This window comes from Pholis gunnellus (genome assembly GCF_910591455.1).
Source record: "Pholis gunnellus genome assembly, chromosome: 6".
NCBI lineage: Eukaryota > Metazoa > Chordata > Actinopteri > Perciformes > Pholidae > Pholis > Pholis gunnellus.
This window is the reverse complement of record NC_136532.1, coordinates 27,057,617-27,070,019: the sequence shown is the minus strand read 5'-3', so window position 1 is coordinate 27,070,019 and position 12,403 is coordinate 27,057,617. Positions and strand designations below refer to the sequence as shown.

General features: G+C 39.8%; 1 protein-coding gene across 1 annotated transcript in view; it reads right to left on the bottom strand.

Annotated features, from left to right (window-relative positions):
* Positions 1-12,403, bottom strand: part of znf608 (zinc finger protein 608) — a gene marked incomplete at both ends in the record, with an annotated part of 40,025 nt that overhangs the window by 9,367 nt on the left and 18,255 nt on the right. Inside the window, 2 exon segments of the mRNA XM_079160841.1 lie at positions 1,592-1,679; positions 8,074-8,344. Of these exon segments, the coding sequence (XP_079016967.1) occupies positions 1,592-1,679; positions 8,074-8,344 (359 nt within the window).

Here is a 12,403-nt window from a genome sequence, read left to right as displayed (position 1 = left end):
ACAGCAAATAAAAGCCAATCAAAATAACTATAAAATGAATTAACGTGGAGAAGAATCAGAATCAATTAATAATTATATGAGGCCTGACCTTAAAATACGTCTATAATTAGAATCAAATATAACAATAGATTTATTTTAATAAGATCATTTGAGACCTGATTTCTCCAGTTGTTAGTGTCCTAAATGTGTACATCTGTGTTTAACTGTGGCGACATGACGAGCCAATCACGATCCAACTTGAACAAAATGTTGAGCTGTTTTCTTAAAGTCAATGTTAGCTGCATTAGTGAGTCCATGAAACCAAACACATGAACAAATGTAACTGTAGCCGCCAAACAGGAAGCAGCGCTTTCTATATCAACGTTTACCAGAACCATGATCCTCCACTAACTAAAAATACTAAGAATATCCAAAATCTCAACACCTTTTCATTCCAACTTTGTCACGTACTTTCTTTGTGAATTCAAATAAAAACACTTGCTTAGGTTTAGACAACAAACCCACTCAGGTCGGTGTTTTGGCAGCAGACCAAGAAACACTGAAACAGAAAAACCTCACAGCGTATCTAAATGACAAATATTGCTTATGAATTAAACTTTTCAAAAGTCTTTAAAAGTACACACTTTTTATATAGCAGCCAACAGCGTCACCCAAACCCACCAGCTCACAGTTTTTAAAAAGTTATCTAATAATAACTAAACTGAGAGGGAGTTTGGAGCTTTCTTTTTTGGAAATGCTATAACTAAATGTATTTAATTATTTAAATAGTACCTTTAATATAAACATTCAGGCCAAAGTGCTTCACGAAACAGAAATAAACAACAATAAATACAATTTTGCAAGATAAAAATTACAATGTTAAAAATTAAGATATGTAAGAAATAATTAAAAACATAGAAATTAAATCCATAACATCGCACCAAATTAAAAGACAGATTAAAAAGACAGATCTTTAATCTCTGGCATTCTAATATTCAAAGAGACAGCGAGTTCCACAAAACAAAAGCCACTTTTATTGGACACATGAGGAACATTTAAAAGAAAATGGTGGAGGACCTGAGTGATCTGACTTTAACATAAAGCAAAAGATCTATCTCATGAAGGAGGAGCAAATTAATTCAAAGCTTCATAAAGATGTAAAAGAGCCTTAAAATCAGCTCTAAAAGATACAGTTTAAACTCTTCTTAGACTTTCTAGATCATCCAGTAAAAAGGGAATTACAATCAATAAACAGCTAGTAATAAAAACGTAAGTCAGTACTTCTGCATCTTAAAATCTTTTAAGAAGGTCGGACTAGCGATATTCCTAAAATGAAAATAAAGTAGTTTAAATGACATCGTTAAAATGAAAATGAGGTTAGTGATGTTACAGTGAAGTAGTTTTCCTCTTGAATCCCATTGAAAGAATCCATAAATTTACGCCAGAGAGAAAGAAAGCGGGACATATAGTCTACTACGATGACATATAGTCTACTACGATGACATATAGTCTACTATGATGACATATAGTCTACTACGATGGCATATAGTCTACTATGATGACATATAGTCTACTATGACATATAGTCTACTATGATGTGTGCAGGTCTCACCTTGGAGGAGCCCAGTCGTGCTTCGTGCAGTCCAGCAGAGTTCCCACGTAGGTCCTCTTCCTCCACGTCACATTGACCACCAGCACACCTGTCCATCGGAGACAGGAAGGGTTAGAACTGGATCTACTGAGACCACAATCAGTATCAAGAGATCAAAACAGGGTTCAGGACTTCAAGAGGAAATATGGGCAGTTTGTTTTGATGGCGAGTGGTTTTGACATCAATCAGAATAAAAACACAGAACGTCTGTCTTTTAACGGACTCAAACTGTGACACAGGTGTGTCAGACGAAAACAAATCAAACTGTCTGAAAGGAGCTTTTCACCCTGTTTCAGACTGTGAACAGCACTTCTTTAGCTGCATACATCACCCTTTGTAGCTCTGCAGAAACACTCACTTCTTTGTTCTCTCTTCTATCTAATAGGGAAACTAATGAAACACTGACAAAAGACAAATGTGCAGAAATAAAAAAGGAGGAAAAAGACGAGCAGCAGCTGTTTGGGAATAAAAAACGTGGGAACGTGAAGGACTGAGTTCACAGCTTTAAAGAGGCTCAAATTGTTTTCCAAACCCCATTTTTGTGAAATCGCTCAAACTGATATCGGTCAGCAAACATCAGAGGAGGGAAACACAGCCCTCTGTTCCCGTCAGCTTTTTGTGCTTTGAAGAGAAATTTAGTCTTCAAGGTTTAAACTCTAATCCGAGAATTGACGACCTCTCAGCCATTTGAAATATAAATGCCTCTCTCTTCCTCTTCCTCTCTCTCTGACTGACATTTGAAAACCATTAACCTTCGGTTTTGTGATGTGCCAGCGGGCAAAACGCAGAGCAAATCAAATCCTGGATGCATTTCAGCTTTAGCTTTAACCTGAAGAAGCAGGTTAGACTGCAACACACGACTTGTTGCTCTTCAATTGAGCCCGATGGCCACCGCCATCACGACACACTCACACATAGACGAGTGGAGCTGGATGGATTTCATTAGTCAACAACTTAACATTCCCAAATTCTCTGTAAGTAGCTTTGAAGTAAAATACATGAATATATATGATAAAACCTATTTTACCTCACATCTATCCCGACGGGCTTCTTGCTCCGGCTGACTTTCACCCGTAACAACCAACACGTCAACCTTAAGAGCTTCTATACTTTCCTACATGAACAATTACAATCAGACCAGGCAGCAACCTCTGATTCTGAAGAGTGAAGACAAAGCTTCATGTGTTAAAGCTGCATTCTCTCTAGTGTCCACCAGGGGGCGACTCCTCTGGTCGTATAGAAGTCTATGAGAAAATGACTCAACTTCTCTCTTGATTTATTACCTCAGTAAACATTGTAAACATGAGTTTATGGTCTCAATCTCTAGTTTCAAGTCTTCTTCAATACAGCATGATGTTCATTTAGTAAATGATGGTCCATTTAGAGTCAAACAGACCATAAAGCAGGGGATGCTTTAGGGGCGGGGCTACACAGTGATTGACAGGTCTCTACCAGAGACGTATACGCCGTCTCTACGTCACTCCTCCTCAGTCCAGATATGGTCACTTCCTGTTCACTGGTTGCCGTAATTCATAGATATACCAAGAATTTCTCTAAGTACGTTATCCACATAATCATGAACGAGGACGTATTAAGACTACTAAATCACACACCGGGCGGTGTAGAGGAGGAGGAGGTGGATGGGTCCAACATGTGAGAAAAGACAAGTCAACGTTTATTTATTTGCCACGTAACTGAGTTTTCACAGTGGATTTGAATGAAAGGAGCTTTAAATAAACGTACTTCCCCAGAAATGATGCGCTGTTCCTTTAAGAGCACATCAGCTTCTTTACTGTGGTTATTGTGGTTATTTAACGTGTGTGTTTAGAAGACAGTAATTATTTACAATCCTTGTAATTGACTTTATCTCTGCCCGTCAAGTCAGACAGACAGACGTTCAGTCAGTCTGTCTGTCTGAGTCGAGCCAATCACCATCTGATTAGAGCTCATCAGACTCTGGCCTCCTGCAGGGAGGAGACGGGGGAGACAGGGGGGGGGGTGAAACGAAATGGTGGTCTCGTCTTCTTCTTCTGTCTTTCCAATTAGTATTCTGCTTAATTAAGATGCAACCGGCGTCCTCCTCTCGTATCGCTCCGCCGTCACGAGGCGGGTGCTCTTCGGTTTATCCCTCCGCCTCCTGATATAGTCCCCCGAGCTGCAGGATGAAAAAATAAAATAAAAATACTCTCTCATGTCTCTCTTTGTCTTCGTCGTTTTTCCTTCTTTCCTCTCTTTGACTCTGACATTGTCCGTTAAAAAAAAACGATTCTTCTTCGTCCCCTCTGTCTGTTTTTTTGTTTGCCTCCGTCTTTACATTCCTCTCAGCTCTCCGTCCCCGCGGTGCTTTAAAGATACAGACAGAAACCTCGGCTGCCATTCTGTCCATCTCCTCACATCTCTCTCTCTCTCTCCTCCCCATCTATCCGTCAGACTGAGTCCATTTTCTCACTCCTTTATCCCTCTTCTGTCCCTCCATCTTTGTCAGGACTCTCCCTGTATGTCAAATAAAGTACACGTCTGCATATAGCAGCACATCGCCGTGTTAAATCTCTGCATAACACCAGATTTAGCATCACATTATTTATGAATCCCGTTGCTCTGCTGCGGTTTGTTTACTCTCACAAACCTGGAAAACATAAAGCTTTGATGTTTTTCCCGTTCCATTGATTTTTTCCTCCACTGAGGAGCAAGTGTTCAGTCGAGCTTCTCTGCTTGTTTCTTAGGAAGAGAATCTGAAAAAATAAATATGTGAACAGATTTGGGTGAAATTTGGTGCAAAGTTCGGGGATGAGGATTCATTTAAAGGAGTTCTTGAGGACGTTATTGAACATTTTCACTATTGTCTCATGAACTACTGCTCTTACAGGCACAGTTTGGATCTGTGGGGATGTATGAGGTACTTATCCATGATCAGTGTGTTAGCTACACTAGCTCTGGTGGACGACGAGGAGGCACGGCCCAAGGATTGGACCAGTTAAGACCAGTAACCTCTGTAGACCGGTAGCCTCTGTAGACCGGTAACCTCTGTAGACCGCTAACCTCTGTAGACCGGTAACCTCTGTAGACCGGTAACCTCTGTAGACCAGTAACCTCTGTAGACCTCTGTAGACCGGTAGCCTCTGTAGACCGGTAACCTCTGTAGACCGGTAACCTCTGTAGACCGGTAACCTCTGTAGACCGGTAGCCTCTGTAGACCGGTAACCTCTGTAGACCGGTAGCCTCTGTAGACCGGTAGCCTCTGTAGACCGGTAACCTCTGTAGACCGGTAACCTCTGTAGACCGGTAGCCTCTGTAGACCGGTAGCCTCTGTAGACCGGTAGCCTCTGTAGACCAGTAACCTCAGGACATTAACCCTTTAAAACACCAAAGTCGCACAATAACACAGAGTTATTGTGCGAAGGCAGAAGTAGACCGGACTGTGAATGGAGTCTTGTGGTAGATAACATCTTCAGTTCCCCGTCATAAAGGTCCGTCTGACATCAAGGTAAAGAGGTGAAAATATTCTCATTATGGCGTTCACTTTAACTGATATTGATTCTTTGAAGCAGAACTTTGTTGTTGGGGAGGTCTGTGGCTCCTTGACCTCTCCCTCCGGACACATTTCTTATTTTTCATCATCCCGATTTGATGCACTCTGATGTGTGTACAAATAAAATCAACCGATACAGCAGCTAGTGGGAACGTTTCCACAGCTTCAAATGACCAAAGACACTTTTATGATGTAAAAGCAGGGAAGCAGAAAACCTTCACATTGGTGAACCAGAGAATATTTGGCTTTTATTTTTCCTGCTGAATGACTTGAATGATTGATCAATTATAAAGAAATTGGAGTTGATTGATTTACTACAGAGTTGTGCAGCCTTGGAAGAGGTTTCTCATTTTAAATGTTTCATTTCATAAATGTATCTTCTTCATTGTTTTGGTTGGTTTTTCTTTTTACCTTTCAAAGTCTGGAAGGAAGTCTGTTTAGGACCACCAGCATGTATTTATATATATATATGTATATATATACATATATATATACATATATATGTATATATATATATACATATATATATACATATATATATACATATATATATACATATATATGTATATATATATATATTTATATATATATATATATATACATATATATATATATATACATATATATATATATACATATATACATATATATATATACCCCGAGCTCTGTTTTGTTTGTTCTTCTTCTGCTGTTCTGATTTTTGCCTGGGCGGAGGAAGCCGCTGGAGTTAATTAATACTGGGCCGGGATACAAACGCCTCGACGCTCCACTTCAGAGGCCCCCGCGGCTGGCAGAGCGAGACGGGCACAGAGAGAGACGGGATTATTCATTAGCAGCCCGCGGTAAGGTATTACACCTCCGCCGAGGGGCCGCGGCGCCGAGCGCTGTCCTCGTTAACGGCCTATCAAAGCGCCGCGGCGTGGAAGTGGGCTGGGTGAATCATCGGGCCGTCTGATCCGCCGCCCGGTACTCCCATGGTATCATTTTGTAAGGCAAGACGGGCTTCTGGTTTCAGCTCAACGCCAAAAAAAAAGCTGCTCCTGTGAGGATATCCAGTCATGTTTAAAGATATTTCTGTTATTTTAGTGCGGAACGCGTTTAAAATGAAAAAAGATGAGAAGTTTCGATCTGTTCTTGTGGCATGTTTTTCAAACCCACACTAGTTGTAACGGCACCCAATTGTTACCTGAAATGTCGTAAATCCACGGAGGCAAAGAGCGTTAAAAAGATTCGGCTTTATAAATCTGTTTGTTAAAACTGTTCTTCTGATCCTCCACATCGATAATTAATGTTCGGGGAGATTCAGGTGCAACAAGGTTACGGTTCTGGTGAGATGGTTGGTTGAGCTTAAAAGAAGCCAACACTTCTGTTAAATTAGATTTAAATCTATTTTATTACTTTTATCGTCTCCCATTTCTCAAATTGTTAAACTCTTTGTCTTTTCTTTTGTTTTCATGGTCCACATTTCTTACTTTTGACTCGTCGGTCACCCGTGAAGCACTTTGAACTGCACGAGAAGGGCGGTACCAATAACGATTGATTGATTGATTGATTGTGTTGTTTTCCTGACAGTGTCTCAGAGCACTGGGTCAGTCAAACACTCAATACGTTTTGGTATTTGACTAGAAATACAAATCAGAAATACTGCAGCAAACTTACTTCAAACAGTCAGCAGGATATAAAGACGAGGCCACAGACCCAAAGCTCTACAAACCTTCATCAGCAACTAGATCTCAAAGTATCTACAGAGAGCAATCTCAGAATATTCACCAGATATCTTTTTTAACATCGGGGACTGTTCAAAATATGGCTGACCGTCCAGAACACAGCTGTGACCTGTCGGTGTCTCTGCACCACCTTTACTGCCTCAGCAACAGATGTCAGGATGTGCAAATGTGATACAAGTGGTGCTTTTCTGGAGAGCTGACGTCGGGGAAATAGGACGGCGGTTTATCCTGACGCTCTGACGGGCGTTGGGGTTTTCTTCAGGCCTGTTTTACGCAACGTCCTCCGTTGTTTCTGACGCACTAGAGTCATAGAGATCGCTCAACAAATGGCCTACAAACATCAAGAAAAACCAACCGGAAAAGGAACGGAAAAGGAAAGGTTGTAGAGTAACCGTTATAGCTGTGAACAGATTAGTTTAGTGTGTGTAGAGTTTCTTTGTCATTGAATAAATGCTACAACTCCTCAAGACACAAGCCACGTTCTCATATCTTGCTGGACACCTGCTGATTAAAGTGAAGGGGTTAGTGTTGAGTTAGCAACAACAATGCTCCGGGCTCACTTAAGGTGGACTGACCTTTAAGGTGGATTAGCTGTTGTCCATTAAAAGACGAGCCACTCCTCTGGGCTTTTATTAGTTTTTTGTTAAAATGTTGAACTGGTTCGGCAACCTGTCACTGTTGGGCAACACATTTATGGCTTTCTGGGACGATGTTCACCTCAGAAACCTTCAACAATACTTGAAGGTTGAAACTCTGCTATGGCTTTTAAGTCCTCGACGCATGTAAAAATCATAATGTAAAAGAGATAGCTTTCTAGCAAACTGTAGTCACATTTTGGCAATGTAGACAGTTCTGGTTTTCTGTTGCGACATTTTCAAATATCGGCTTCCAATTTCTGCCGCCAACCCGTTACAGTGGAGGAGAAGCAGGAAGAGGGGGTTTTATTTGTGCAATTCAAAGCATTAACTGAAAAACTCAACATGTCTTTTAAGAAACAATGAATCTTTGATTCTCGATAAACAAAAACATTAGTCCCAATTAATGTATGTTTGTATCCGCTTTAAGTAACAGAGTAGATTCCATTCACCTCAGAAGCGTCTCAAAGTCTCTTTAGTATAATTTGGGTGAACCATCCCTTTAAACTTGCTTTGATAGAGTGCTCACGGCTACTTTTCAGAACTACTTACCCTCGTCAGTCTCGTGCCAGACGATGCCCTCCAGGTTGACGCTGGTCCCGGGCTGGCAGGGTCCCAGACAGGCCGAGTCGCCCTCCAGTGCTCCTGAGACGCTTCCATCCTGGGTGTTGGTGCCTATAGACCTCGTCCTCACCACCAGCTGCTTGGGGTTGGAGGTTGACAGGGCCGGAGAAGAGAAGGAAGGGGCCGAGGGCAGGGAGCATCCGGGGGCCCCGGGGTGGCCCGGAGCAGGGGGAGCTGGCACCGTGAACATGGGGTCCACCTGGAGGGAGAAGGAGGGTATTTATATCAAACAAAAAAAAAACCAGGCAATGCAATTTATCATTTTACTTCAGTTCTACTTTATTTTTGGTTTTAATCAGTTTAATCAGTTTAATTCAAGTTTTTTTTGTCACATACTCAACATGTCTGTACATGACGATGAAGAGAAGTGAAATGCTTTAGCCCCGTCCCTACTGAGCTTTAAATAAAAATACAATATATAACACTAAAAATAGGCAACGAAAGATTCGATTATAAAGACAAAGATAAGATATTAACAGTGAAAATAAGATATGTTAACACCAACTAAGATATGTTAACAATGAAGAATCATTTTAAAACAATCAACATAAGATAATAACAGCAAAGATAAGATAATAACGACTAGCATATGTTAATAACAACTAAGAAACGTTAATAACAACTTGAATATGTTCATAACAATGAAAATAAATTATAATAATGAAGATAAGATAATAAGAACAAATATAAAATAATTACAATGAAGATAAGATAATAACAACTAAGGTATGTTAATTACAACTAGAATATGTTAATAACAACAGATGTGTTAATAACAACTAAGAAACGTTAATAACAATGAAGATATGTCAATAAAAATGAAGATAAGCTATTGACAATGAAGATAAGTTGATAAAAGCAAAGATAAGATAAAAGCAACCAAGATACGATAATAACATCCAAGATAACATATTACCAACGAAGATAAGTTAATAATTAAATGTATTGAAATGTAGGATCAGTGCTGTTATGAATATTTCTGGAGTAAGACTGTCAATAATAGAAGTAAAAAGATTATTAAAGTAATTTTAATATCACTGACGAGAATCCAACTGATATGAGGAATGTTGGATCCCACTGAGGAGTGGAAGGACATTTTGGAAGACGAGACATTTTCTCCAAATGTCACACCGTTCATTATTATATCCGCAGTCTGCAGCTACCGACTTCCTAATATTGAGTGGCAGCTTATAATCTCTCAACTATACCCAGACTTAGAAAACCTTTTTTTTTTTCCCGTCTATTTTAATTCATCTACATCTCTCCATCATGACTGGCGGAGTCTGCAAGAGGCAAATATTCACCCTCGGTGGGACGAATGTTTCCAACCAACACATTAAGGCCTAATTAGCCACTTCTGCACAGAGCCACTTGGCAAAAGTCTGCAGCGGTATAAGAAGGCAGCATTACTGGAGCTCATCCAGTGTGACTATTACACAAAAAATGGCTTCTGTGTTGACGCGGAAAATGAGATTAGTATGCTGTTTAAGTCTACTGAGCGGATCGGCTGCTCTAAAATGGGGGATCAGCAATATGCAGATTACGTATTGATGTTTGGGGTCTAAAGCTTTTACAAGACATTTAAGGGAAACCTGGATGGTATTCTCATTGTGTTTGTCTTTTGTGTCAGTTGATCATTGAACATTTTACTCAAAAATCTTTACAAAAGATCTTTAACATTTTTTTTTATGCAGCAGAAATTGTTTCATACAACAGCTACAAAGATGTATTACTTGTGAAATAAACTTTTGAAAGAGGAAGAATTGGTTATTTCTTCAGTCTGGATTAAAAGCTGCCGCTTTAAACCTGCGGAAGCTCTCAAAGTGACCGTCTGGTATATTACAGGGAGGCAACGAACTAAATCAAAATTAAAAACAAACTTCACATCGTCTCTAAAGTTCAAACCCAACAGAAAAAACGCTCCAACAGAATATAGAAGTTCAAATTTAAAATGAGTTAAATTGAGCTAACTTTTCAAAAATATGATGAATATAACTCTTTAAAAGGAATCATTCTGCCCAACTAGTAATTTTACATTACACTTTATGTACATTTTGCACTTTTACTCAAGGGAAAGGACTTTCACTGAGTGTTTCTAGACTGTGGTTGAGAGTGGGCTTGACTAATGAACCACCATCTTTTCCGAAACCTAACAAAGTAGTTTTGTGGCCTAAACCTAACAAATTGGTTTTCTGTGAGGACGGAGGTTTGACATATTTTGAAAAGACTGTTTGCATGTAACAAGCAGAAATTGACACGTGTTGCTGGACTTTGGTAGGAAAACCAGGCGGCAACCTCCGGTTCTGAAGAGTGAAGCCAATTCTTCACGTCTTAAAGCTGCATTCTCTGCAAGTCCATTTAGAGTCAAACAGACCATAAAGCAGGGGATGCTTTAGGGGCGGGGCTATACAGTGATTGACAGGTCTCTACCAGAGACATATACGGCGTCTCTACGTCACTCCTCCTCCGTCCAGATGTGGTCACTTCCTGTTCACTGATTGCTAAAAAAACGACATGCCGACGGCCGTAATCCAAGATGGCGACGGCGAAAGTGCCGAACTCGAGGCTTCAAAACATCCACAAACCAATGAGAGACGTCACGATGACTACGTCCACTTCTTATAAACAGTCTGTCAGGAAAACGCACATGAAATAAGCAGTAACGTTTAGATATTTAAGATATTATACAAACTGCTGTATGATGATACGTGGAACGTTTAATGCATCCAGCTGACACTCAGAAACATTAACATTATTAAATGATTGTTTGATTTATTGTTAATATGAATAAACTGATGAGTCAAACCTAAACAAAGATGGCTTTTGCCATTTCCAGCCAAACCTTCATTGGTTGTCTTACCACCGTCTAGTTGAATATTACAGATTCGATGTATTTGTTGGCTGTAACAAAGTCTTGACACGTGTGTAGTTTGACGTTGGAGCTGATAGTTACGTTGATCAAATACACCTGAAGATAATGAGATCGGATCCAAAAACGGGTCCATGAAGCCCTGAAACATGACGCCACAAACACTGCAGGACCGGAGTCGTATTATATTTCTCCTCTGCCTCCGGTCTCCTGCAGCGTTTCATAAAAACCAAAGAACAACGTTGTTTTTTTTTCACTTTACAAAAGCGTAGAGCGATCTCAGCCACCGCCGTCGCCATGGTAACACATAATGAAATACTAAGTCACCGGAGCCTATGCCCCCCCCCCCCCCCCCCCCCGCTCTTATCTCCACCACTTATTATGGTGCCAATTACAACAGCTCTGGGAAATAATTCTGCTGAGAGAGCAGCAGCAGCAATCAGCGATGAAGGATTTTTTTTCCCATTATGACTCAATAAAGATTACAGACTTGACAGATATCTCACTGCACAATATTCTCCAGTGATTTCCCAGTTAAATAAAATAAAAAGTCTGTAAATACTTGGGGAAAACAGCACAGAGTTCTGTCTGAGGCGGTTTGGTTCTCCGGTTAAAGGAGTTCTGCTTTTTTTATTTATTATGAAGATCAATCAGTTACTCACAAACAGAGTCCTCTCACATCGGACAAGAGAAGACTCGGCGGTGCTTTGTGCTTTTCTTTATGAATCCTTCTGCTAGTTTTCTGCTACAGCAGCTTAAACTGCAGAGGAGACCGCCAAGGTCACAGTGCAGCTCTGGATATCAGCACACATTCAATATTAAAGGAGTCGGATGGGGACGGATCAACTGCGACGCTTTCGACCGTGTTTAACCCTCAGGCCTCCCTTTAAAAAGTCCTGAGAGGACAAAAGTGACTGTGTCAAAAAAACAACTTCAGTCCTGATCATAAGCACCAAATATACATTTATGTTCAGCACTTCAATCCTTTGAATGTCAGTTTGTGAACATAATGCCCATGCTGTAGTGACAGTCCTGGATATGTCAATGATTAGCAACAGCAGTAATTATGATGCATTTTAATTTTTTGTGCTTTGAAAGCACAAAAAATCCTTAAGAGTACAAAAATGTTCGCCTCAAAAAATTGCTTATTAATTAAAATATTATTTACCACTTTCACTTTTTAACCAACTTCAGTCTCGATCAAATATTCATATATAGTGTATATATACACACATATATATATACGTATATATATATATATATATATATATATATATATATAATGATTAATTCCTTTAAATTTAAAAATTTAAATCTTTCAAATGACATTTTTTGTATAATGCCCCTGTGGTTTTGTCGGGGAACATTGAATTATTTTCTATAATAAAT